The 27,476-nt window shown below is 41.5% G+C and overlaps 1 protein-coding gene across 9 annotated transcripts in view; it reads left to right on the top strand.

Annotated features, from left to right (window-relative positions):
- Positions 1 to 27,476, top strand: part of OSBPL1A (oxysterol binding protein like 1A) — a 218,925-nt gene that overhangs the window by 129,523 nt on the left and 61,926 nt on the right. For 7 of the 9 annotated variants that reach the window (XR_009047972.1, XM_057698860.1, XM_057698859.1 and 4 more), the window contains 2 exons: positions 2,335 to 2,497; positions 21,998 to 22,154. Coding sequence is in view for 7 of the 9 variants with exons in the window: in XM_057698860.1 (XP_057554843.1) it covers positions 2,335 to 2,497; positions 21,998 to 22,154 (320 nt within the window). In the remaining 2 variants the exon portion in view is untranslated. Of the gene's footprint in view, positions 1 to 2,334; positions 2,498 to 21,997; positions 22,155 to 27,476 lie in introns of those variants that run through there. The other 2 variants (XM_057698864.1, XM_057698863.1) reach the window with 2 other exon arrangements.

A 27,476-nucleotide genomic window follows, 5' to 3' on the forward strand; every position in this document is an offset into this window, starting at 1 on the left:
TAGTTGATTCTTATGTGGAAAGGTACAGGGTCAACAGCACATTTGCATTTTGATACTTGAACAGCTAAAAAAGAAAAAAGCTAAAGGGAGATGGGTGGGCAGGAGTAAAAGAGTTTGGATCTTCCTGTGGTGGTGTTTTTTGGAATTTACAGCAGTGCTGATCTTTTCCATTCAAAGAAAGTTTTATTTTGGATATTTTGGTGAATTTTGTAGTCCTTATTTATAGTTAAATGAATTGTTTGACCCATCAGGTGAAGGGAGAACAGCTTTTTTTTTTTTTTTTTAAGGTTGACTTCAGCGACAGTAAGAGTTTCTCCTCCTTGGAGATAAAATTTTAGATTATAGGAGTATTTGCAAGTATTTTGCAATTCCTTAAAAATTATAATTATTTAATTTTTTTGTTTTGCATGTCTGCTCATTATTGCTTACCATTTATTGCTATTTTTATTTTATTATTGCCGGTCTAGTAAGAATAATCTCGTTACTGTAATGATAGTAAGTACTAAGGTGCCCGAGGACTGGAACTGTTCCCAAGACAATGAAGGTTTAACCCTATTTTTGTTACAAATTTAGCATTTTGGTGAAACTATATTTTATGTCATACCCGGGATTCTTGGAGTATTGTACCTAACATGTGGCCGTGGAGTCAGAACGTAGAGGGAGATGCTGCGTCCTTGGGGACGGAGGGAAGGAGACTGAGAGGGATGCCAGGAAGTGGGAGGTGAGGTTCAGCAGAGAGCAGCTGGGAGCAGTGGTGAGAGACTCACCAGCTCCAGGACCCAGGGGCAGACATTTTGACCGGGTAGGGGTTTCAGAGGTCACCCCATCTAATGCTTTTCAAACTGTTGCAGGCCCTGCCTTTGGTCCTGGAGGGGAAAGTCAGAGAGGCTTCTGATCCAGACCCGGCATCACCCTGAGCAGTTCTGCTTCCTGAAACGTCTGCTTTACGTGTTGAGATTACATTTGAGAAATAGGCTGAGCTGCCAGAGTTCCTTTTTTTTTTCTTTTTTCTTTTTTCTTTTTTTAATTTGAAGAGCAGTGAGTTGAAGCCACCAATTAGATTATTCGACAGCAGTAGTATTCTGAATTTATAGGTAGGGAAGCAGGCACAGGAGGCTTCTAAGATTACGGGAGATCCCAGCTCTTCAGGCTTCTGTCTGAAGTGCCACGTGGGCTTTAGGAGTTGAGAGAGATTTCGGAATAGTTGTGGTTTTCAGAGTTCTGATACGAGGATAGGTGGCACTGCTCATACCAAATCTAGTACCTGATATTTTTTTATCAGAATTAGGTTCCTTAAATTTTAGAAGGTGACTTCCCTGGTGGCGCAGTGGTTAAGAATCCACCTGCCAATGCAGGGGACATGGGTTTGGTCCCTGGTCTGGGAAGATCCCACATGCCGCGGAGCAACTAAGCCCGTGCGCCACAACTACTGAGCCTGTGCTCCCTCCCACATGCCCACGAGACGCAACTGTTGATCCCATGTGCTACAACTACTGAAGCCTGTGCGCCTAGAGCCCGTGCTTTGCAGCAAGAGAAGCCACCACAATGAGAAGTGCAAGCACTGCAATGAAGGGTAGCCTCCCACCCCCCCACTCACTGCAACAGCAGTGAAGACCCAACACAGCCAAAAATTAAATAAATGAATAAATTTATTTAAAAAAAAGGTTTTAGTTAACTGCAAATACAGATGCTCTTGAATTAGACAGGAAGAAAAGAGTGTATCTTCAAAGGATTAAGGCTTTGCCTTCTCTATAATCTATTATTTTTTTTTGTATGCTAGATTCAAGGAAAAATATGGAACCAAAATCAAAATATGGAATTGAAAAATGACAATTAAAATGTCATTACCTGGCCCCTTGTTTCCCTTCATTTGATATACCAACTATTTTGGAGATGAACCTGGAGGATTATATCTTTTGCTTTGATGTAGTACACATTTTAATGTTTACAGTGGTTTTAATAATTTTGTTCAAAAACTGGCTTCTTAATTTCATGATTAATGCTGAAGAAAGTATTCTCTATTTTTTAAAATTTTATATGATTTTCAAATGGGCTAAAGTCCTTGTACTACAATCCTGATCACTTGAGCTGAATTTGTTTGCTAGTTCTTAATCTGTTTTCATTAGCTGGACCTGTTGTGAGAAAAGACCCCACGGGAGGAACAGCATTAGCTTAGTAATTTTGCTCATTCATCCATGTGTGTGTAGCACAACTGTTTTCATTCCTGATGTTGTAATTGAACTGGATCTAAAGCGAATAATTCTCACATCCTTTTGAGTAAGTCTGTATCTCCTGTCACTCTGAAGTCTTTTTTGTATATCTGTTTTCTTCCAGGTGAGGAATTTTAAATTGGAACAGGAACAAGAAAAAAACAAAATTTTGTCGGAAGCGCTAGCGACTCTGGCCACTGAACACCATGAATTAGAGCAGTCTCTGGTTAAAGGCTCCCCGCCGCTCAGCATCCTTAGTGAGGACGAGTTCTATGATGCACTGTCAGGTAATTCTAGAACCCTGCTGTCTGTGCTGTTGCTAATTCACAGTTGACCACCTAAGTGTCTTCTTAGGGTGGATGTCACCTTGAGTTTCCTGAAATAAACAGATGGAAATGTATCGCTACAGCTCCCCAAACGACCTACTTTTTGTGTGATGTTATTAAGGCAGGAACGCAGAAGTTTGAAATGAAAGTCATCACGGTTTCTACTTTTGTTGACAGCGTGTGTTATGGTAGGGCCAGAGTGCTGTGAATTTGGTTTATTCCTTTATTCGATGACTGTTAAATACCTCCTAGTGCAAGGTGCTATTATATATTAAAGGATAGAGGAGAGATGAACAGTTTCTATCCTCACATCTACGAGTGAAGGACACTGATAAGAAACAGTTGTTACAGTATGGTATGCTGTGTGCCAAAGGAGAGGTGAGACCATGGTGTAGCTGGAACAGAGAAAAGGAAGAGCTTCACTTGGCCTCAGAGATACGTGCCTCAGAGCAGCGTGGCATCTGACAGTGAGCAGGGACTCCCAGAGCCAGAGTCCTGGAATTGGAATCCTGCCTCTGACACTGGTCATTTGTGTGATGGTGGGCAATTTCATGACCTTTTTGGTTCTCAGCTTTCACATATTTAAAATGCGGATAATTATAGTTTCCACTTCAGTGGGTTGAGTCAGGATTAAGTGAGTTCATATGTTTAAGTGGTGTTTAGGACAGTGCCTGACGTGTACCACGTGTTCAAAAAATGCGAGAGGTGTGTGTGGAGAGGTGAGAATGAGCTTGAGAGGAGGTACTGCTAAGTAGTTTTGACTTTTTAGGAATTTCCTTTAGAATTTCGAAGTAGGTGTGGGTGGGGTCGTGGAAGGAAGCATGGAGGGGGTGGTTGGAGATCAGTGAGGTTGAAAACAATTCTTTTATTTGAAGAAATTACGTGTTTATATAATGTGAACATATACAATTACTGGGTCTTACAAAACTTGACCATGGAAGCAGGATACCTCAGTGGATATGGAGTTAAAGGGTCAGATTCATAATAGGAAATGAAAGGAAGCACAGTGAGAGGCCATAGAAATAACTAAAGACAATTAGGTTAAGGAAGTTAAAATGGTGTGTTGATATTGGACAAGGAAAGTGATGTTGGTGGACTTACAGAGAAGAGATTCGTGATAGAAGATAAACAGCTCATAAGAACATTAGTTTTAGAAGTGTGAGATGATCAAAAGAAGGGGAAAAGCTAATTCTAATAGCCAGATTTGGGGATAATTAGACAAAGGATGATAATGACTGTGATGATGTCAATTAAATGTGGTATTTGTGAAAAGAGTGACTCAAATTGGAAAGAGAAAGTAGAGACCGGATGTGAAAGCAATGGAATGAGTGGCAGGGGTAAAGGAATCATTTAACCTCATTGAAGGAGGAGGGAGGGGATGGTGAAGGACACTCGAGGCTGCTGATGTGAGGTTTCTTCACATCGCCCTCTGCCGTGTCCCGTCCTGTTACCGCCTGTATTCCTTCTGTTGGGGGCATCCAAAAAGGAAAGCTGCTAGATGGAGTATTAGATTAAATGCAAAGAGGTCTGAATATAAAAGAACCTAGACACTTCAGCTGCTCATCTTTGATGTCCTTTTAAAAAATAAAGGAAAAAACATTTTTATTTAAAAAAAAAACGTATTTGTTATAAACAGTTCAATGTAAAAGTACGTATAGTAGCCAGTGGAATTTTCCCTTCATCCCTTATTCTAATACTGTGCTTTTCCTGAGAGGTTCTTATTAACAGCTTGATAGATTCTCTTCCAGACCTTTTTAAAACATTCACATGTATGTATGCATGTGTACGTATGAGTTTTTAAAAAATCATGAATAATGGAAGTAGCTGTATAATTGTTCTGGATCTGCTTTTTCATGTAACAGTGTATCTTGGAAATCTTTCCCATCAGTATTACAACTCTAGCTCATTCTTTTTAAAGGTTGCATAAAAAGATTTAGCAGCATTTTCTTAGTCATTCTCTTCTCAATAGACATTTAGTGGCTACTGTCATCTTTCTTCTTCTCAGTCATATTTTTACATTTATTTCCACAATTTTCTCTTCTGGGAGAAGGAGGTAAAAAGAACTGCAGTCCCTGGTCAGTATTGGCAAATGAATTTCACCTCCAGTGCCAGTTCAGATAGGTTTGCGTGCCTGCTGCGTGATGGGTTCCTGTGTTGAGAAGGATCCCGAGGCTGAGTCCAGTGCCTTGCGTAGTCAGCGTGTTCTACCCTGGCTAGAGGAGATGAGGGGGAGGAACAGGTGCCCTGAGTGTGCTTGTCCCAGCCCTGAATGACCCACCTGAGTTTTATTATATTTGGCTGGACCTAGTAGCCTTTCTTTGGCCACTCCTACTGTTTCCTCCTGCAGACCTTGGGAATCATTTGGCACACTGTAGAACTGTATTAAAATGACAAGTTGGATGCCCAGGGTTGCAGTGTTGCCCTGCTGATAACCTAGCCACGTAACTCACTGAGATCATAAAGCCATCACTCAGGAATAACTTCATCTTACTACAGTCTGCACTTTAACCTCCGTTCTGACTTCCTCTTTCTCTTGTGTTACAAAAAAAGTGTCCCGTTTCCTTAAGGCCATTCCTTCTTGATTTGTTCTGGTACCCAGCTGCTTGTGTTTCTCCACAACTTTTGTTTAGTTATTACTTCTTTCATCTACAGTTTCTTTTTTTTTTTTCTTCCAGGTTTAGTGAGAAATAATTGACTTACGGTGCTGTAAGTTTTTTTTTTTTTTAATTTATTTATTTTATTGGCTGTGTTGGGTCTTCTTTGCTGTGCGTGGGCTTTTTTTTTTTCTTTTTGTAGTTGCGGTGAGTGGGGGCTACTCTTCGTTGTGATGCGTGGGCTGCTAATTGCCATGGCTTCTCTTGTTGCGGAGCACAGGCTCTAGGTGCGTGGGCTTCAGTAGTTGCAGCACGTGGGCTCAGTAGTTGTGGCTCACGGGCTCTAAAGCGCAGGCTCAGTAGTTGTGGCACACGGGCTTAGTTGCTCCGTGACATGTGGGATCTTCCTGGAGCAGGGATCAAACCCATGTCCCCTGCATTAGCAGGCGGATTCTCAACCACTGCGCCACCTAGGAAGCCCGGTACTGTATAAGTTTAAAGTGTACAGCATAATGATGTGACTTACATACATCGTGAAATGATTAGTACAAGGAGTTTAGTGAACATCATCTCCTATAGATACAAAATTAAAGAAAGAAAAATTTTTTTCCTTGTGATGAGAACTCTTAGGATTTACTTTCTTAACTTTCATATATAGCATACAGCAGTATGGCTCTATTTACTATGTTATATTTTATGTTATATATTATATTTTCCATGTTATACATTATATCCCTGGTACTTAGGTATCTTGTAACTAGAAGTTTGTACCTTTTGAAACTACCTTCATCCATTTCCCCTCCGCCACTCCCCTCCTCTGATAACCACAAATCTGATCTTTTTCTGTGGGTTTGTTTGTCTTTGAAGTATAATTGACCTTTAACACTGTTAGTTCCTATTACACAACATAGTGATTCGATTTTTCTATGCATTTAAAAATGATCACCGCAAGTGTAGGCATCTAGAAGTTTGTACCTCTTAATCTCCCTCACCTGTTTCTTTCAATACCATATTATCTTAAATAGTAACTTAAAATTCCTGTAATAGTTTCCTATCGCTGCCATAGCAAATTACCACAAATGTAGTGGCTTAAGTAATGCAGATTTGTTCTCTTAGTTCTGGAGATCCAAAGTCCTGCAGCCAAGGTGTTGGCAGGTCTGTGTTCCCTCTGGAGACTCTAGGCAAGAATCTGCCTTCTTGCCTTTCCAGCTTCTAGAGCCCACCTGCCTTCCTTGGCACGAGTCCCCATCCTCCACCTTCAGAGCCAGCAGTTTGAAGTCTTCCAATCTCTCTGTCTCTGACTCTGACCTTCCTCCCTCCCTTTTATAAGGACCATAGCAGTCACAATGGACCCACCCAGATAATCCACGGTAACCTCCCCATGTCAAGGTCCTTAACTCAGTCACACCTGCAGAGTCCTTTTACCATAGAAGGTAACACATCCACAGGTTGCAGAGATTAGGACGGACATCACTGGGGGCCATTGTTCTGACTACCACAGTTCCCCAATTTATATCTCCAGCCCTGACCTCAGTGAGAGACTTAAATACTCAGCTGTTAGTTGGATAAATAAAAGGTGAATTCTTGATCTTCCTCCTAGGTCTTCTTCCTCCTGGAGTTTGCTTCATTTTAGTAAATGGCACCTCTCATCTCCTAAAGCCGGAAACCTGGGAGTGATTCATGGGCTTCATGTGCCACCTCCAGGAAACACAGACCAGGGCCCATCCATCCTGTCTTCCCGACATACTCCGAATCCATCTGTTAATATGTTCTGTTACTACAGGGTGCTGGTTAAAAGTGTAGGTGCTGCAGCTGGAAGGCTGTTGATAAGTGATGACTCTACCAATTCCTGTACCCTTTGGAAAATGACTTCACTTTTCTGTGCTTCATTTCTTCATCTGCAAGTAGGTCATAGGATTATTGGGAGGAATGGACTAATAGATATTTGTACTTAAAGCAGTGCCTGGCGCACTAAGGGTCTGCCTAGTGTTCACTTGCATTTTCATCACCTGAGCTGCTCCCGCTCTTGTCCGGCCTCTTGACTGATCGCTGTGCTTCCAGCCTTGCCCTCTTGAGGTTCACTCCGTACCTGCCACCCACACTGACACTTTGTAGACAATCACATCATAGCATTCCCAACCTAGGATCCTTCAGTGGCTCTTCATTGTACCTAGAATAAAATCCAGACTCCCTAATGGGCCTTCAAGGCTCCTGACATGACCCACACCCTGCCTGTCCCTGTTCGTTCACTCACTGGGCTCTGGCGACACTGGGCTTCCTCCCATATCGCAGCAGTGACAGAGGCTATTGGGTCAGAGCTAAGAGAGAACAAGTATACAAACCTGTATTTCATGTAAAGCTTTTTAAAATCACTGAATTAGAGTAATAGATTAAATCAAGAGTATCCTAATATCAATATTTAAAAGATATGAGAAAGAGGTTTTTAAAGATAATTCTCTTAAAATATTTCTAAATTATTTTCACTAAATGCTTAATCTGCTTTTTTAAAGTTGGTTACAACTTGTTTTACTTCCTTTAAAATTAAGTCCATGTGACTTCCTGTTTTCCCTTTAAATTTTTTTTAGATAAGTAGAATCAGTGAAGAGCTAATGCATTGTGTGAGACAAAGCTTGATGTAAGCCTTCAGTGTGGTGCCCCATAGGATCTTTTGATTTAAGTTTTTTTCCAGTATACTCAATGAGTTAAGATTTCAGAAAATTCCATAAAGCTAACAGATTCTTTCTCACAATTTGACTGAATTCCATTGTGTAACATGATTAGAAGGCACGAAATTGAACGAAGCATTACATCTTGTCCTCATTGTGTGTGTGTCTTTAAGGAATGAAATGGTGATGTCAGGTGGGATTTCTCATATTACTACCTGTAAGTGAGCACTTCTTGGGAAAAGGACTAAACATTTATGCATGTTCAAACAAAAGATTTAATGAGAAACTAGAGGCTAACTAGTTCTGTGGAAAAATTCCATTCAGCCAGCAAATTAAATACAGAAATATGTAGAATGTACCACTTCAGGGAAGAATAAAGCAGCTCGTTCTGCTCGTTCCTGCCATCTTTCTGCCCTTTCCATTTCACCCTCACTTGATGCTAACCCCTGCTCCTACCAAAGCTCTCAAATATCTCTAAATTATCTGCTCTCCTGGGTAGCTTTTCCTGACTCCCCTGGGCAGAATTAACCTAATAGCTTCTTCTTCTGTGTTCCTGTTTACACCTGTTTCATAGCCCTTTGGTTGTATTGTGCTTTTCTCTTTGTGATGGTAGAGACCCTATCTATTTTTATTCCTGAAGTACTTAGCATAGAGTTAGAGTTGCTCTCTAAATGTTTGTTGAATGCAGGTTGTTGAACAAATGTCATTGATATTTCTGTCTTCCCTAAAAATGTGTTGGTTTTCAGTAACGAGCACAAAAGAATCAGCAACACTTGCTAATTGCATGCACTCTGCATGCACCACTTTGCATGCCATGTAGAAGAGGAGGGGTGGATGACAGAGGAGTGAGCTGGGATGAGATGTTGTTAAAAGATAAAATTTGTTCTTGAAGAATTTATAGTCAAGTTGGAGGCATGAGACTTGCTCGCGGGGGCTGGGTGGGGGGGATGAAAAAGTAGCTAAGGGGAGAAAATTAAAGGTGCTTGGCTTTGTGAATCTCTAGTAATTTCCTAAAGCATTATTTTTGAAACATTTCTTACCAGTTAAATAACTTTAATGGCCTTTACTCTTTGGTACTGGTTTGAGATAGCAATTTCAGGAAAATTCCTTCTTTTTGAATTTTAAAACTTCAAAATGTATTGTTTTTCTTACTGTCTGTTCATCTTCCTTTTTAGAAACATGGTGAGATCAGTTGTGCAAGAAAAGCTTTCTTGCTAGGTTTTCCTCCTAATGCTATTTTGGTCAAAATGTGCATGAATAATGCATACAAATCCAATAGTGTAGATTGGCAAAACCATTAGAAAGTTATGTCACGAAATTGGAGCCAGCTTTAGCATTTCTCGGCAGTTGCAAGAGTAGGTGCTCCCATCTTTTTAAATCAAAGCTTTTAGAACAGAAAGTGGTAATATAACAACTTTGGTTCTGTCTGGAGAAGAGTAACATAGGAAGTTATGACCCATGTGAAATAATGTTTAGTCCAATAAATACAACTGGTGATAATTGAGAAAAGAAATGACATCTCTGCTGACAGTTCACATAGAAGACGCAGGCTTTGACCAAGAAGATCAGAGGTGTTGAGGGGGAAGGTCGAAGAGCGCCTTTTGTCAGAGAGGCTGTGCTCTGTTCTTGATGTTCCCAAGCCTAGTGTCCTCTCCTGCAGTTTAATTTTGAAATATCTGTACAGTTCGTTTCTGGGCCTTTTCTGTGAGTCTTTACTGTAGTCTGGACCTGCTTAGGACTTGGAGATCTCGCCCGCCTCTGTATTCCTAGCACTTTTTGTCATGTCCTTTTTTTTTTGTTTTTGGATGATTAGCCATGCTACCTTGTTCTTGCCCTTTTTCTTGTCGTGTAACTTTTTGTGTATTTCTACTTCATCTTCCCCCAAGTCCTGCATTTCCCTTAAGGGCAGAGACCTTATTGTATGAACTTGTATATTTCATCTATTGCCCAGTACGAGACATGTCCATTGGTTGATGCGATGTGCAGCAGATTGAGTACCACAGAGTATGACTGTTACTAAACACCTTCTATGTGTAATATAGTACAACATCCTGGAAAATCTAAGTAGTGGCAGGGGCTCTTAATCTCGTTTTGTGTTTATAGCATTAAAAAATGGTGCAGCAACTTACTTGTAATGTGTATATATTGTAGGTAAACACTGGTGAATGTAATTTGTCCTTTAGGTTTCAGGTTACTCTTTCGGGAGACTAAATTAATGTCTCCATTAAATACTCACTGTAAAACCATGTGCATTTTGTGCTGTCCTTAGGGTTGAGAGCATGTCCTTAACCAGACACACCGACCGAGTGCCCACTGGTGTGCGGTGCTTTGCCAGGCACGGCACTACCAAGGGAAAGAAGATCCAGTCCTTGAATCAGGGGCTTCATAGCCTGGCAGAAGAGACTGAGCACGGGAAGATGGCACAGTGTGATGTGAAAGGGCTCTGGGCCTCCAGCCCGCTGCAGCTACTCACTCCCAAGATCAGCCCCTCGAGTGTGCCTTTCTCAGTGACTCTATCTATGCCATCATCTCAGTTTTGTACATCCTACAATCTAAGCACTGTCCCCTGTCTCTCAGCCCATTCTCTTAAAAGCCCTGATTCCAGCATTTCTTTGACCATTGATGGCATTTTCTCCATGTTTTCACTGTTTCTCCCTCCACTCGTGTCCTCATTCCCTCCTTTCCAGGCTGGGGTCGCATGGGCTCTCGTGTAGTTTCCCGCCTGCCTTTCTCTCCCTGCGCTGTGTTCACCCATCCCTCCCCTCCTTCCGGACCAGTCCTCAAGTACGTGGCCACACTGGTGACTTGCTTGAGACTCATGGCTGTTAATTTCTGTTATGCCCTTTTGCTGCCCAGCAGTCCTACTCATTTCCCTAGTCAGTTCCTTTTTCATGCTTATTTCATGCTTTTCTCACTTAAAATAGCTAATACCTTCTCTTCCATCCTGCTCCATCTGAGAACATTGTGTGTGTCACTGAGAAACTCCTCATATTTCCACCCACACGGCTGGATGTGTACGCGTGTGGACATATTCTGCTTTCTCTACTTTGCATTGATGAATTTTTTTGTCCCTAACTGACACCCACCCCTCTGTATGTGCCTGGGAGCCCAACGCCTCTGGTCTACGTCAGGACATCAACACAGCTCTTTCTCTCTCTGGGTAATCAGTTATTCCTGGTCCCCATCACCTATCTTGTCTTTCAGAATGCTGTATCTTATACAAATACCTTTGATCCACATCACTTTCCTCTTCTGGCATTCTTTCTTGAACAGCCTCTCTTGATGTTTATTCTCATGACTCCCCTGCAGCCGCTCTTGACTAGGTCACCTCTGTCACATACTCACCTGCCTAACTGACTGGTCCTCTCTCAGCTCGCGTCTTTGTCAACCTTTCACGAGCACTTAAAGTTGTTGATTCCTCCTTCCTTCATGGAACACTTTTACTTGGTTTCCAGAATACCAATCTCATTTGGTTTTATTTCTGAGTTTGCCTTGGTGGTCCTCCTGCATCCTCCTGACTTGAGATGTTAGAATGTCTCGGGGTGCTGGCATTCTTTTCTTTTCTACACTTGCCCTCTGGGTCCTTTGTACTCAGAGTGTGGCCTGAGGATCAGTAGCATCAGCTTCACCTGGGAGCTTGTTAGAACTGCAGAACCAAAGGTCCCAACTCGGGCCTAGTGAATAAGAATTTGCATTTTTTCAAATCCGTAGGGGATTCATAAGGACATTAAAGCTCGAGCAGTTTGCCTTGCGTGACCTGATCTAGTCCCATACCTGTGAGTAGTGTCCAAATTCTAAGTCCTTAACTCTGCATCTGTAGATGCAGTCTTGCCCCCTGAGTTTCAGCCTCCTGTCTAACTATCTACTTGGCACGTTCATTTAAATGTCTGTTGAGATCTCCGAAGTGACTTAAAATGTCCAGAAGAGAATCCTTGATTTCTGCTCCCAAGCCTGCCCCTCCTGTGGTCCACATTTTGGCAGATGGAGGATGCGTGTTTCCAGTCGCTTCAGCCAAGGCTGAGAACCTTTGAATTATCTGTCACAGACTGTGGGGGGTTTTTGTTGTTGTTGTTTTTTGGTCTCACATCCACATTCAGTCCATCAACAAATTCTGTGAGCTCTCCCTATAATTTATAGCAGAATCTGACCACTTCTCATCATTCCATTTGCACTACACACCCCCATCATCTTTTGCCTGGCTTCTGACAGAGGCTTTCTGATTGATTTCTCTGCTTGCACCCTTGTTTCCAGCAATATTTTAAACACGGCACTCAGAGTGATCGTTTCCAAACGTGAATCTGTTCACATCAGTTCCTTGCACGGAACCCTCCAAAGGCTTTGCTTCCTGGCTGGAATAAAAGCCAGAAGCTCTCAATCTGGCCGTCTGCCATATTCTGAGATCTGCTGTGTCCTCCTCACTCACTTCCTTCCATCACTGACCTCAGTGCAGGTTCCTGCCCTTGCCAAGCATGTGTATCCTCCCACCACCTCCCCCGGCCTTAGCTTTTCCCCTGCCTGGAGCCCTCTAATCCCAAATGTCTACAGTGCTTACCCCCGCCCCAAACCCAGCATCTTTCACACATAGTGTTCGTTCCTCTGTGGATCTCCTACAAGTAGACTATAAGCTCCTTAGCGAGCGAGGCGTTTTGCTTAGTGCAGGGATGCATCCCAGCCCCTACTCTGGTGCTAGACAGGGAAGGAGGCACTCAGTACATATTTACTGAACAAATAAATGAATAAGCATCACCAGCTAGTATGTAAGGAGCGTTACAGAAATTCAGAGGAGAGGCTACTAACTGCTTGGGAGAGATGCGGAGGGCATCACAAAACAAGTGATTCTCAAGGGTATTGTGAAGTGTCATAAGAAATTCTCCAGATGGATAAGATGGTGGTTGAATATTCTTTGTGAAACAAGACAACACACGTGAAGGTAGAGAAAAATAGTTTTCAAAGACATCATGAAAATGCGCTATGGCCAAAGCAGGGGTGAGTATATTGGATGCTGAGAGATAGTGACGGGATGAAGCCAAGAAGGTAATTTAGGATCAGCTTGTAATGAGTCTTGTGATGAGATTCTGCTGAGGAATTTCATTTTAGCCTTAAGTGGTGGGGAGCCAGCAAACATAATTAAGTATATAGAGTGATGTCAGATGAGTATTTTATAAAGATTCTGGTTCTCCTTTTAGTAAACATTGTGGAATTTTTATAATATGCTTGCATTATATTAAGAATTGGAAATTCAAAGAAAATAAGACGTGGTCCCTACTCAGGAGTTTACATTCTATTAGCATATGAGTATTCTAGGAGTAAAGACGGATTTGAGGTCCTAGTGTCCTGGATGAGAGGTAACAAGAGTTTCCATAAAAGCAACTTAAGTGAGAATGGAAAGTTTCAGTTCCTTCCTTTATTACTTTATCCTGACCTTTGTTCCTCAAGGAAGCCTGGTTGACTTTGTCGACTTGATCAGATCCCTGCTGGAGGCTCCCCGTGCGTCAGAGTCCCATAGCATTTCCTACGGTTGAAATTTTGTATGATAATTTGTTGTTTTTTTCCAGCCCTGCCACTCAGCCAGGCTGTAAATTCCTTGAGGAACTCTGTATCCCTAGCAACTTGCATTTTTTGGCACCTGTTAGGAGTTCAGCTATTTGAGTAAATAAAATTTGGGGATACATTTTAAAGGCTAAATGGACTGAGCTTGAGGAGCAGTTGGTGGCGGATAAAAATATTCTTAGGATTTCCACCTATTCCCTGAAAATTCTTACTTTGGCCCAAAGCATCTCAAACTCTGTATAATGGAAACTAGACTTGTCATAATGGAAACTAGACTTGTCATCCTGATCTGTCCCCTTGTATATGCCCTGTCTTGACTAATGGCATCACCATCTACCCACCATGCAAACTACAGATGTGAACGTCATCTCTTACCCCCTTTCCTCACACCCTTCCCATGTCTAAGTATCCAGTCATCTTCTTTTCTCTCCCCCAATATTCACTATGTATCATTGCTGTAGTTCAATTTCCCCCCTCCTTTTGAGCCCACAGACTTTGTGTCTCTGCTTCTGGTCGTTGTCCCTGCCAGCCCATCCTCCACAGCACACACTGTCAGCTATGGTGGGCTGAAAAATGGTCCCCCAAAGATACGTCTACCTGCTCATCTCAGGAACCTGAAAGGGGTTTTTGGAAAAAAGATCTTTGCAGATGTGATTAAGTTAGGGTTTTTGAGGTGAGGACATCATCATGGATTGAATGGGGGTGACCTGAATGCTGTCACAAGTATCCTTATGAGAGAAAGGTAGAGGGAGGCCAGACACACAGAGGAGAAGGCAGTGTGAGGATGGAGGCAGAGGTGAGATTGATTCGGCCACAAGCCCAGGAGTGCTGGCAGCCACCAGAGTGGGAAGAGATGAAGAATGTGTTTTTCCTAGAGCCTTCAGAGGGCCGTGGCCCTGCTAATGCTTTGGTTTTCATTCATTGAAACTGATTTTGGAGTTCTGGCCTCCAGATTTATGAAAGACTAAATTTTTGGTGTTTGAAGCCACGAAGTTATGCTAATTGTTACAGTGGCCACTGATGCATCAGAGTTATCTGTAAAGTCTAAAAGGAATCTGATCACTCCCTGGCAAGACGTCCAGTGACTCTCCATTCAGTATAAACTCTGTGATCTGACCCACGTTTAAGCTTCACCTTTGACAACCACATCCTTTCCCTCTGGTTACCCTCCTCTCTAGCGATGCCAGGTATTCTTGGACACACACCTTGTGCTTTCAGGCCATGGGACTGTTGGCGCTTCCCCTTACACCTGGTATTCTCTTTTCCTGCCTTAAATTCTTAGACATCAGTGCAGCTCAGACATCATCTCTGCTTGGAAACTTACCTTGGCTCCTCTGAGAGTGACTTCTTCAGCTGGTCCCACAAACACTTCGTGTAAACATATGTTTACTGGTGTGTCTTCCACTAGATTGAACTATGAATATTTGGAGGGCACCGCCTGTATCTCATTAATCTTTCTAAACTGTTAAAACAGCTATCCCTTTCTTTACCTGGAGTGTGATAGGTATTTGGTAAGTGTTGATTTATTAAACTGAAGTCACATGAAAGTACTTTGTTTTATAACTGTGGATTTATGCTGTAACTGGTCTTTAGTTCTAGAATTATTTTCTTTGTGGAGTGAATGCATAGGTGAGCTTGAAAATGATTTTAAGAGTATCAACAAGACAAATTGGGAAGCTCTGGATTTAGTCGTCCAAAATACACATAGATTTTCAGTAGCCCATGCAGAATCTTTTGAATAATTCTTCACCTGCAATTACATGTGCAGATTTTGCAAGTTGTGGGAAACAGTAGTAGATTTAGTTGCTTGGGGACAAGCCAGTACTTTTAAGAAACTCTGTTGTAATCAACACTATACCATTTTGCTGATTTTGACCTTGCACCTCATTCGGGGAGCATATGTCGAGAATGTCTCTGACCCTTGTTGCTTGCTGCCAAGACTGTGTTTCAGGCTTTTGTCACTTCCCCTGTAGGTTATTGTAGCAATCTCTTGGCAGCCCCTTCTGGACTCATCTGGATTTTCTGTTTACAATTTATTTTAAATGTAGTAAGTTTCATTTATTTTCCCTGTGTTCTGCATATTTACTGTGTTACTTTTGAGTTTACAAAATTGTACTTTAAAGCTAAATAAAAATTTGGCACTGTTATTTTAAGCTTAGGTTACTTTGGGTTACTTTGGACACTCTTAGAACGTGCCTAGTTCTTGGGAAGCCATAAACAGGAGGTATTAAATTGAGCTTGTGTGCCTTCTGACCATTTCCTGTTACCTTAAGTAGCGGGGAGGGGTTATTTGGACATTATCCACAGTTCTTCCACATCTTGCTCATTTGTACTATTTGTTCTCAAGTTAGTTTTCAAAGGTCATGTTAAAAAAATGTTTATCAGGATAACGTAAGAATTGTTGACGTGTTTATATTATTAACTTTATGACCTCTTCTTTCAGCCTTTTAATAGGAAAAACTCAAAAAAGTAGGATAACAGTAATGATCCTGTTAATTCTGAAGGTTTTTTTTATACCACTTTATTTGAGGTATGATTGACATACACAAAGCTGTACACATTTCACTCCTACAACTTGGTGAGTAAAGCTAAAGCCACGTGAATCTAGTCACAGTTGTTGGCTTCCATGCTGTTTGGATGAAAGGGGATAGTGTTCAATCTGAAAAGGGTTCAAAATTATTTTAAGTCCCAATGTGGACAGAGCTTTAAGTTTCTGGGCCCCCAGAGATTTGTGAACAAACTGTCTATTAACAGTACTGTTCTAATCAGGCAAAGATTCTGTCTCCCTTAAATGCTTGTGCATAGGCTAGAGCATTTATCTTGTAAAATACAGACTGTCCTTCAGAGTGTTATTATGACACTTTTTATATAAATTATAATTATTAATTAAACCACCTGAATCCTTTTTGGAAATAGATGTGAATAAACCCACCAGTGAGTACAAACTAAGTATTCCATTTCCCGTCATTACATAGGGCTGTACAGATTTTCCTAACTGCCCATCTAAAGTTCAGTGGATAATGTGAATCTGTTTTATAAATCCCTTACCATGTTTTTCAGGGATGGATTGAAGCATGCTGAAAATTTTGTGTCGCTTTACTTAGTATAGAAACATAGATGTTTGTAAGGGGAAAAATGCAGTGGGAAATAAAAGGAAAAATGAAAGACTAATTTGGTCTGAGATCTAGCTATGGCTATTTTAAAATTTTTGCTGCTGTGTTTAAAAATACATCTGTATAAAAAGCCACCAATTCTGCTCTATATCTGTGTGGCTTTCTTTTGTCATTGGCATTGGGGTGAGAGATGACAGGACGAGACTGTAGTCCATGCATCCAGCATGATAGATCTTTGGCTTTGGCTTGACAGATTTTTGTTTGTTTATTTAGGCTTTTTTTTGTTTTGGTTTTATTGTGGTAAAAGTCGACATAACATATATACCATTATAACCATTTTTAAGCATGCAGTTCAGTGGCATTAAGTATATTATTGTCCATCCAGCTCCTCTATCCATTACCAAAACTTTTCCATCATCCCAAAATGAAGCTCTGTGCCCATCAAACAGTAACCCCCCACCTCCCTGCCCCCACATTTGTTTTTAAAGCATGTACAGTACTCTCTTACTGCTGTAACCACCATATGTGAGGCATTAAGCACACTCTTTCCAATACTTTATGCTTTCCACTAAGGCATTAATGTATTGCCTGGTAACACTGGATGGTAGATAAGGTCAGGCCCATTTGATATTTGTATGTGCAGGCAAAATTGAAAAACCTGATGTTTTAAAATTGAATTATCACCTCAGCAGCACTAAGATCTAGCTCTAGAAAATTACTCTTGTGGGCAGGCTTCACCTTAATCAGTAAGCCTCCACAGTGGCTATGTCCTCTTTGGTACTTAGCTAAACACGTTTGAATTTAAATGTATCTGGACCCATGGGTTTTCAAGTGAAATGATGCCCTGCTGGAGGCAGATTGGTGTGACTCAGGCTATGACGTCATAGAAGGTAAGGGTGGCTCCCTGTTGCCAACAAAGCAAGTCCAAGCTGTGTCTCACTGTGTGTGTGTGTACATAGTACTAGAAGTAACTGAGCTTTTGTTCTTAATCAACAAGTTAGTTTTTATCTCCAGGACACTGTAAATCATGTTACTGATCATGTTTGCTTCTTTGACTCTGAAGCTAGACCGCTCAGAGACAAGCTGGTGATTTGCCTCTAGCAGGTGTGAGAACCTCATGGCATGTATTGGGATACTGCCTCATTCCTGCTTCATTTTATACCCTCTTTGTCCCACTGCCTACCCTTGACTTTTTTTTTTATATATAAATTTATTTATTTATTTATTTAGTTGGTTGTGTTGGGTCTTCATTGCTGCACATGGGCTTTCTCCAGTTGCAGTAAGTGGGGGTCTACTCTTCATTGTGGTGCACAGGCTCCTCATTGTGGTGGCCTCTTGTTGCAGAGCACAGACTCTAGGCACATGGGCTTCAGTAGTTGTGGCACAAGGGCTCAATAGTTGTGGCTCACGGGCTCTAGAGTGCAGGCTCAATAGTTGTGGCACACAGGCTTAGTTGCTCCATGGCATGTGGTATCTTCCTGGGGCAGGGATTGAACCTGTGTCCCCTGCATTGGCAGGAAGATTCTTAACCACTGCACTACCTAGGAAGTCCCTGCCCTTGACTTTTATTCATCCTGAATAGTCAGCTTCATAACTGATTCACAGCTTCATTTCCACCCAGCTGCCTCGTCACCACTCCTTTTTCATGTCTTCCACTCCCGCCTTACTGAATGCCTTGTTCCTCTCTGCCTTGGGTCATGCTGTTCCCCTTGCTTAGAACAGTTCCTCTATTGTAACTCTCTCCTCCACCCCCACTCTTACCCCTTTCAACTTACTCAGCTCAACCATCAGTCACAGTCATCTCCGGACACCCGCGCTTTCACCATGTGAAAGTGGCTGATCCTGCCCCCATTCAGACTTCTGCTGCTGCCCTGGGCAAAATTCACTGAACTCGTGTCTTCACAAAACAGGCTACCTTTGCTCCACCATGGACAGGGACCAGATCTCACTGTTCTTTGAATCCCACCAAGCCATGCACAAGATAAAGGAGGGGAAGAATGAATTAACTCGTCAGCGGTGGATGAGTTGTGATAAGAATTTAAAAATGATCATGGGACTGACTTTGCAGTTTGGAGGTAATTGGTGACCTTTGCCAGAGCCCTTCAGGGGAAGGGTGGGCATAGCCTGACTATATTAGAGGGGGAAGGAGGTTGGGAGCAAGGTAACGTTAGGGTTAGGGGTGGGGAGAGGTGGAGGAACGGGGGTTGGGGGGAAGAGACTAGGAAAAGGGGCCGAGAGGAAGTCACGTTGGTACCCTGGGGTGGAGGAAGGGGGAGGGAACGATAAGGGTCTGTACTGCCACCTGATAGTGCGTCCCGAGGGGTCAGCACAGTGCTCCTGTGATTGGATGAAGGTGTAGTAGGTCTTCAGCTTGTGTTCAGTACGTTGAAATCTTGTTTTGAGTGAAGACTTTGCTTCGTAGAAGTTCTTACTGCCTTACTTCTTGTTTGGTGTTTACTGTTTATCTGCTTTTTTGTTAAGAATTTTCTTTTGAGATGGATTAATCCCTATCTTATGATGTGTATTCCTTAAATAGCAAACACCGTAGCCTGTGCACCATGATGTTTAATAAATGCTTGAGGTTTTTTGATTCAGTGCATTTGATTTTCATGACATCTACATTACAAAGTAATAATACATCGTGAATAATACTAACCAATACAGACAAAATTATGTTGGCTCTTTAAATTCTTAATTTTTTCATATGAAACAAATTTGAAAATGTGGAAGTGAGAAAACCACCCTGATCATCCCCCAAGACCACTGTCACCCCCTTTGCTTCAGGCTGTGCTCAGGCTGCTTCCTCTGAACAGCTCCTCTGTCACCTCCACCTGAGCACCACTCTCATTGTTTTGAGATTTACCTGTCATACCACTGTAAGCAGATAAGGTAGGGGGTCCCCAATGAAAACGAACCAGGCATGGCTTTCTTGACATGGGAGAAGCCGTTTTGGGCCTGAGTCATTTTATGATTTAAGCCTGGCCACAGTACTTGCCCTTCAACGGTAATTAGTGATTTTTTTTTTTTTTAAGAAGGCTTTTTTGTTTTTAAATATTTACTTATTTATTTGGCTGTACCAGGTCTTAGTTGCTGTGTGAGGGATCTTCATTGCGGCGTGCAGAATCTTTAGTTGCGGCATGCGAACTCTTAGTTGTGACATGTGGGATCTAGTTCCCTGACCAGGGGATAGAGCCAGGACCCCCTGCACTGGGAGCGGTGGAGTCAGCCACTGGACCACCAGGGAAGTCCCAGTAATTAATGATCTTAAGGGAACAAAGTAATGCAGGGACAAACAGGACTGTTATTAGGCAAGAGAAGTTACAGTAACAAAGATAATAAATCATTGTAAAGACTCCCAGTTCTGTTTTCAATAGTACAGATTAGCCTGAAGTACTTTCTTGAGCTGTTTTTACAGAATTCAAACCCCCTTGAGCCCTCAGCCACCAGATTGACTGGAACCTAAGGAATGATGCTGTTGACCTTTTCTGACCCTCATAACTTCAATCATCTAAAGCTTGGACTCTCTCAGCCTTTGCCCCAATTCTGTGCTGAATTCTTCTCTGCTCAAAACCCCTTCATGAATATGCATATACTGCCCAGACCCCTTCATGAATATGCATACACACTTGGCTTAAAACTTCCCCAGTTTTGCTGTTGGGGAGACACTGCCTTGGGAAAGATCCCTGGTGTTCTCTTTGTTTCCCGAAAGTGATAAATCCTTCCTTTTCCTGCTGTTTGGCTTGGTTGTCTTTTTATCAACTTCCAAGAGATGAACCCAGGTTTCGGGTAACACCACCTTTCCTGTATCCTTTCCTGATACCCCTTTGCCTACCCCAGCAAATGGACTGTTCCCCTCTTTGCCTCACTGTGCCCTAGACAAACTTCTGTCATTTCACTGCTCTCATGTAGACAGATGTCTTTTTACCTGAACCAGATTGATCTTTCAAGGTAGAGTAAAAGTTTTGGGTATGTGCTTGTATTTGAGAGTTGTAAAATGGTATCCTGATTTTTTCATCTTAGCATTATGTTAAAAGTATTTTTCTGTTTTATTAAATTGTTTTTGTAATTGTAATTTTAGCACCTGCTTATTTCATCTAATGGATGACTGTCCCCTGTTACTGGCTATGCATGTTGTCTTCAGTTTTTTTTTCAATAAAATATTGTCACTGCCTGCCAAAATTGACAATGAAAAATAAATATCACTTTACATTTATTATTAAAATATCTGTTTCTTTGCCATAAATTATATGACAGAACGAAGCTATATTATCAATTCTGGTAAAGTTATATTTACAGAAAATAAAAATAACTTCCCTAGTATTGAGGCTTTTCTACAGGTAACTTACACCATTCAGAGGGTCCAGAGTTCAAGGTGTGTTTTCCAACCTGCAGTGATGCTTGTCCAGCAGTTGTTACTAATCAACCTAATGTGATAAAATCAAGGGCCGTGATTTTGGCTGAATTATAGAATGCAGTAGGAGGAAAAGAAAGTACTAAATAGTTTTATTTCCTGAACATCTTAGCTATAAGATGGTTGAAACTTTTATTTAAGGGAGTTTGCTTGAATGTGTGTGAGTGCTTCCCTAGAGCAGAGGACAGCTGCGTGTATGGTCTATCTGCTTAAGGAAAGTTAGGTGTTACCTAGAATTTATATTTTAATAAAAACATAGGCATCATTTAAAGTTTTTTGGAGATGGAATGGCTGCTACATTGAGCTGAAATATGTAGAGCGTTAAACAAGGAGTCAGAAAGCCCAGCTCACAAACTGTGAGACCATCGACATACTTGTTAACCCACAGTCCTTCCTCACCATCACCAAAGCACCCTGGAGATGCTGAAAGGGGATGAAGGTTGTGGGCGTGCCTGAGAACTGTAATGTGTTGTGCGCAAATAAGTTGCTGTGTTATTCCCAAATAGGCAGAGGGCTCCATGCTGAATATATAGGCAATTGGGAACGCGGCACCCACATGCTGAAAACGCCTGCCTGATAATTAGATTCTATATGGCCACTTCAGACTTTAGCTCTTGAGAATTTAAATAATATAATACCAGAATAAGTGTTTTTTGCAGTATTTAAAAATTTCTTTGCTTTTCTGTCTGTAGATCACATGTAATTTATGCTTCCCCCAAGGACAGCCACTGTAGCTTTATCTTTATACATGAGTTTAAAAAATTGAATGCTTTTTTGAAGTTATGCTTAAGGTGCTTTGAGAAGGAAGATAAAAGTAGAAATTTTTTTAGGGGGGAACCACTGAATATAATTTCTTAAAGAATTAGGTAATCTTTAGAAGTCTCTTTTAATGTATAAAATGTAACAGTTGGAAGTTTATGTAATCCTATATCTGTTTCCCAAATCCACTTTAGCCCTATTGGGTGCCGGTTCTCTGAAATCCCTGAGGAGGAGTTAACGGATGGATTGTTGAAGGACAAAGTAGGCTGCTTAAGTTTCAAAGCCTGATGCATTAAGGGAAAGATCCATTGTTACAGAAGCCTCGCACCAAAGTTCAGTTCATTGACTGTGAACCTGTTCTGCCACAGATTCGGAGTCCGAACGATCCCTGAGTAGATTGGAAGCAGTGACCGCTCACTCCTTTGAAGAGGAAGGAGAGCACCTGAACGGTAGAAAGCACAGAATGTCCGAAGGAAAAGACTGTGGTGGTGGAGATGCTCTCTCCAATGGCATCAAGAAGCACAGGTAGGATGGCCTTTAATGGTGATCTTGCTGCCTTTTTATTACCAAATGCATTTGGGTTTCTAAAGAAAAGTATGCCTTTTCTTCGTTTTTGCTTTTTCTCTCTGTTGAATATTTATATTGCTTTGTCACCTCAAGGAAAAGATTTGGCTTAAGTACGTTGTCCATTTACGAGAAGAACATCATCTGTAACTAAGAAGAACATCATCTGTAACTAAGCACAGAACTTGGTTTTAGCTACCATGGTTTTAGCAGAACATAAATCCTTTAGCTGGCGATTTAGAAGGGCTCTTCAGAACCACCTATTGAAAGTGATGCTGGGATCCTTTTTTCAGCATACATCTTTTATGACTCTGCCTCCCAGTGCTATTTTAGTTTCTAGTCATTTGATCTTCTTGTTGGTTTTTATTAAGAATAGATGGTAATATTGCCTGCTTGTTGATACAGTTTAGTTACATTTAAACAAAGACTTTTCTTAAGACCCAGCGTTTGTTGAACATAGCCATTTTGTACTGTCTAATAACATTAGTATTTTCTATTCCCTTGATCATTTAGTCCTAGAGATTGTTCCAGTTTAATGAGAGGTCACAGACACCAGAGTTCTCTGGTTTCACACAGGTTTATAGACACAGTGCCATGTGTGCATGCTGGTGTTCATAGGGTACGATATTTTTTTTCTTTTTTTTTAAAAGAACTTTTATTGAGATACAGTTAACAGACAGTAAACACCATATATTTAGAGTGTACAATTTGGTATCCCAATCTCCCAATTCATTACCCTCCAACCCTCCCCGCTTTCCCCACTTGATGTCCATATGTTTGTTCTCTACATCTGTGTCTCTATTTCTGCCTTGCATTTCCTCTTTCGTAGTTCTTAGTATTTGCCTTATGTAGGGAGGTGCTCCTATATTGCGTGCATATATATTTATAATTGTTATCTCTTCTTCTTGGATTGATCCCTTGATCTTTATGTAATGTCCTTTCTTGTCTCTTGTAACATTTTTTATTTTAAAGTCTATTTTATCTGATATGAGTATTGCTACTCCAGCTTTCTTTTGATTTCCATTTGCATGGAATATCTTTTTCCATCCCCTCACTTTCCGTCTGTATGTGTCCCTAGGTCTGAAGTGGGTCTCTTGTAGACAGCATATATATGGGTCTTATTTTTGTATCCATTCAGCCAGTCTGTGTCTTTTGGTTGGTGCATTTAGTCCATTTACATTCAAGGTCTTTGTTTTTGTAGGTCCTTTTCTTCTCTTATGTTTCCTGCTTAGAGAAGTTCCTTTAGCATTTGTTGTAGGGCTGGTTTGGTGGTGCTGAATTCTCTTAGCTGCTGCTTGTCTGTAAAGCTTTTGATTTCTCCATCAAATCTGAATGAGATCCTTTCTGGGTAGAGTATTCTTGGTTGTAGGTTATTCCCTTTCATCACTTGAAATATATCATGCCACTCCCTTCTGGCTTGCAGAGTTTCTGCTGAGAAATCAGCTGTTAACCTTATAGGAGTTTCCTTGTATGTTGTCTTTTTTCCCTTGTTGCTTTTAACAACTTTTCTCTGTCTTTCATTTTTGTCAGTTTGACTACTATATGTCTTGGCATGTTTCTCCTTGGGTTTCTCCTGCCTGGGACTCTCTGTGCTTCCTGGACTTGGGTAGCTATTTCCTTTCCCATGTTAGGGAAGTTTTCAACTAGAATCTCTTCCAGTATTTTCTCGGGTCCTTTCTCTCTCTCTTCTCTTTCTGGGACCCCTATAATGGGAATGTTGGTGCGTTTAACCTTGTCCCAGAGGTCTCTTAGGCTGTCTTCAGTTCTTTTCATTCTTTTTTCTTTATTCTTTTCCACATCAGTGATTATCACCATTCTGTCTTCCAGGTCACTTATTTGCCCTTCTGCCTCAGTTAATCTGCTGTTGGTTCCTTCTAGTGTATTTTTCATTTCAGTTATTGTGTTGCATATCTCTGTTTGTTTGCTCTTTAATTCTTCTAGGTCTTTGAAAAAAGACTGGATGCAAAGATCGAAAAGTTTACCAAAGTCCTGGATCATCTTCACCATCATTATTCTGAATTCTTTTTCTGTAAGGGTGCCTATCTCCTCTTCATTTAGTTGTTTTTCTGGGGCTTTATCCTGTCCCTTCATCTGGTACAAAGTCCTCTGCTTTTTCATTTTCTCTCTTTCTGTGGCTGTGGTTTTCAGTTCCACAGGACAAAATACTGCTGATACTGCTTGATACTGCTGTCTGTCCTCTTGTGGAGGAAGCTCTCTAGGAGGCTCATGGATGTTTCCTGATGGGAGGGACTGATGGTGGGTAGGGCTTGGTGGGCGGAGCTCACTAAGACTTTGATTTGGTGGGCAGAGCTCAGTAAAACTTTAATCTGCTTGTCTGCCAGTGGGTGGGGCTGTGTTCCCACCCTGTTGATCGTTTGGCCTGAGGCCACCTAGCACTGGAGCTTACAGGCTCTTTGGTGGGGCTAATGGTGGACTCTGGGAGGGCTCACGCCAGTGAGCACTTCTCAGAACCCCTGCTGCCAGTGCCCCTGTCTCCTCAGTGAGCCACAGCTGCCCCCCACCTCTGCAGGCAACCCTCCAACACCAGCAGGTAGGTCTGGTTCAGTCTCCTGTGGGGTCACTGCTCCTTCCCCCTGGGTCCTGGTGAGCACACTTTTTTGTGTGCCCTCCAAGAGTGGAGTCCCTGTTTCCCCCAGTCCTGTGGAGGTCCTGCAATCAAATCCTGCTGGCTTTCAAAGTCTGATTCTCTGGGGATTCCTCCTCCCATTGCTGGACTCCCAGGTTGGGAAGCCTGACGTGGGGCTCAGAATCCACACTTCAGTGGGTGGACTTTTGCGGTATAACTGTTCTCCAGCTTGTGAGTCACCCAGCCAGCATTTATAGGATTTGATTACCGCGATTGTGCCCCTCCTACCATCTCATTGTGGCTTCTCCCTTGTCTCTGGATGTGAGGTGTCCTTTTTGGTGAGTTCCAGTGTCCCTCTGTCAGTAATTGTACAGCAGTCAGTTGTAACGCCAGTGCTTCTGCAAGAGAGAGAGCGCTCGTCCTCCTACTCCGCCATCTTGATCCTGTCCCCTTCCTTCTGTCTTGTAGACTCAGGGTACGATATTTTATCAAATTGTCAGTGAAGAATATATCCTATTGTCATGGTAAAAAGCACTTTGGGGATAAGTAGTTATTAACCATTAAGTTCTACAAGATAGTTTTGTTGTTGCTTATTATTTGCAGATTTGTATAGCTCTAACCCCATTTCTGTGCCATAATCCTGGCCACAACTGGTCTTAACTATTGTTCTACTGAAAAACTGTACATATCACTTCTGATGTATATGTGTCTGCCCCTTGTTAACAAAAAATGTTTCACTTTGTACTTATCTTGAAAAGATCGGTAAGTTTTAGTAACTGGCTGAAACCAGAGTTTTCTTCTGTTGGCTTGGAGGGTATCCTCTAAATGTGCTCGTTGATGGTTATCTTTTGGTGGAGTTTACCACTGCAGATTATGTGGCGAGCCGTGAGGGTCCTTCCTGACTCTCCTGCAGTTACTGTCAGCTCCTTTGCAGTCCAGGGCTGAGTTCTGTGCAGGCTGTGAAGTTACCTAACGGGAAACCTCGCAGGTCTCGGTCTCCCAGTCTCTAAAGAGAAGACAGCCTTTAACACATACATCACAACAGTTCAGTGAGAACACAGGTGAAATATTTGGAATGTTCAAAGAAGCATACAAATATTCAATAGCATTGTTAAGGTATCAGAGGAAACACTGTGCTTATTCGATGTTGTCACGGGGTATGGCTGAGGGTGATTTCTTGACTTTTCAAGGCCCACGAGCCCTTTTTGTGTGTGTGCTGTAATGCATCATAAGAGGAGTTATTTTGCATCTGACAGGAAGTTATTATACTATCTGCATATGTTCTGTGTTCTCTCTTATTAGTCAAACCCAGAACGGCACAGCTGTGGAAGTCTCTCCCCTTCTCCCCAGTCTCCCACTGCAGTTGGAATCACCATATCTACTTCATGTCCTTAGCCAACAAAAGTATTTAAGCTTAACTTTCTGTAGTATGTGTTATGGAAACAACAGGTTCCCCCCCAAAGACAACATAAGAAACCATTCCAGACTCTGTTTCTGTTCCTCTTTAACGTATCAGCACACAGAGTACCTACGAGAGTGCCTGCCACGTGGGAAGCACTCAGTGTAAATGACCTGTTTTAACTCTGTTTACTCTCTTTCTCCTCCAAAACGAGTTGCTTTGCTCAGAAGAAGCTCTGTCCTCGTTTCCTTTTCCGCCCCATTATCATAGGGTGACATCATGGGGTGCAATTTGAGAAATCCCTGACCCGGAGAAGCGTGCGCTGTAAGGCCTGTGTCATGTTCATTTCATGTAAAACAAGGTGTGCCAGACTAATTGAGTTTATTTCTCTGATAATAAAATACAGATATAATGGATCTTTAATCCATCCTATATGATAATTACCAACAAAATGACTATTCTGTTAACATACTAGGTAACTTAAGTTGTGTCTTAAATGAAAATTCAGGCAAAATGAACTGAGTTCTCACTCTGAAAATCTTGTGATTGCTAACTGAAATGTGGAAAAAATGATTTTTCTACCATACTGAAGTTTAGAAAACTTCTGCAATGTCTCTTATTATGAACAGGCCTGGGAAAAAAGTATTTTATGTTTCTCATTCACTCTGAAGTGCTGATATGCTGTGTATTCTGTTGGCCAGTGATCTCTACCATGGTGCTGTATGTGTCTTTAGGCTTTTAGGCTAGTTGCAGAGAAGTATCAGCAGAAAGAATTAGGGCTTTATTTAAGACCTAGAACCAAAACTACTGAGATAGAGAATATACAAAATAAATGCTCCGTTTTGATGGCATTTTTTTCTTTTTTTTTCCCAGAAAATACATTGAGTTGCTTTGTGGAAGGTTATTTAGCCTTCACCATACTGGTCAGGTTTATGTTCACAGGGCTTCTTGTCATCTCGGAGGTCTGTGTCCCATGGGATCAGTTCTCTACTCTTGGACCCAACTCATTACATTTATTCTGAGCTCTCATCTTTTAACTTTTTAGCAGTTTGACCTGAGTTGTTATAATTGGTGAACATTTTGATATTTATCTCATCTGAATATGTAATGTAGAAGATACTAGTGTAGAGCAGATTAGTCTGAATCTGAAATGTGAGATTCATGTTATGATTCTATAAGTGGTATTCCCAGTATTAGTAGATGAAAAGAGAAAAGCATATGATCATCCGAATAAAGAAAAAACATTCAATGAAATTAAAGTCATTCATGATTAATAAATATCTTAGCAAATCACAAA

This window comes from Hippopotamus amphibius, chromosome 11 (genome assembly GCF_030028045.1).
Source record: "Hippopotamus amphibius kiboko isolate mHipAmp2 chromosome 11, mHipAmp2.hap2, whole genome shotgun sequence".
NCBI lineage: Eukaryota > Metazoa > Chordata > Mammalia > Artiodactyla > Hippopotamidae > Hippopotamus > Hippopotamus amphibius.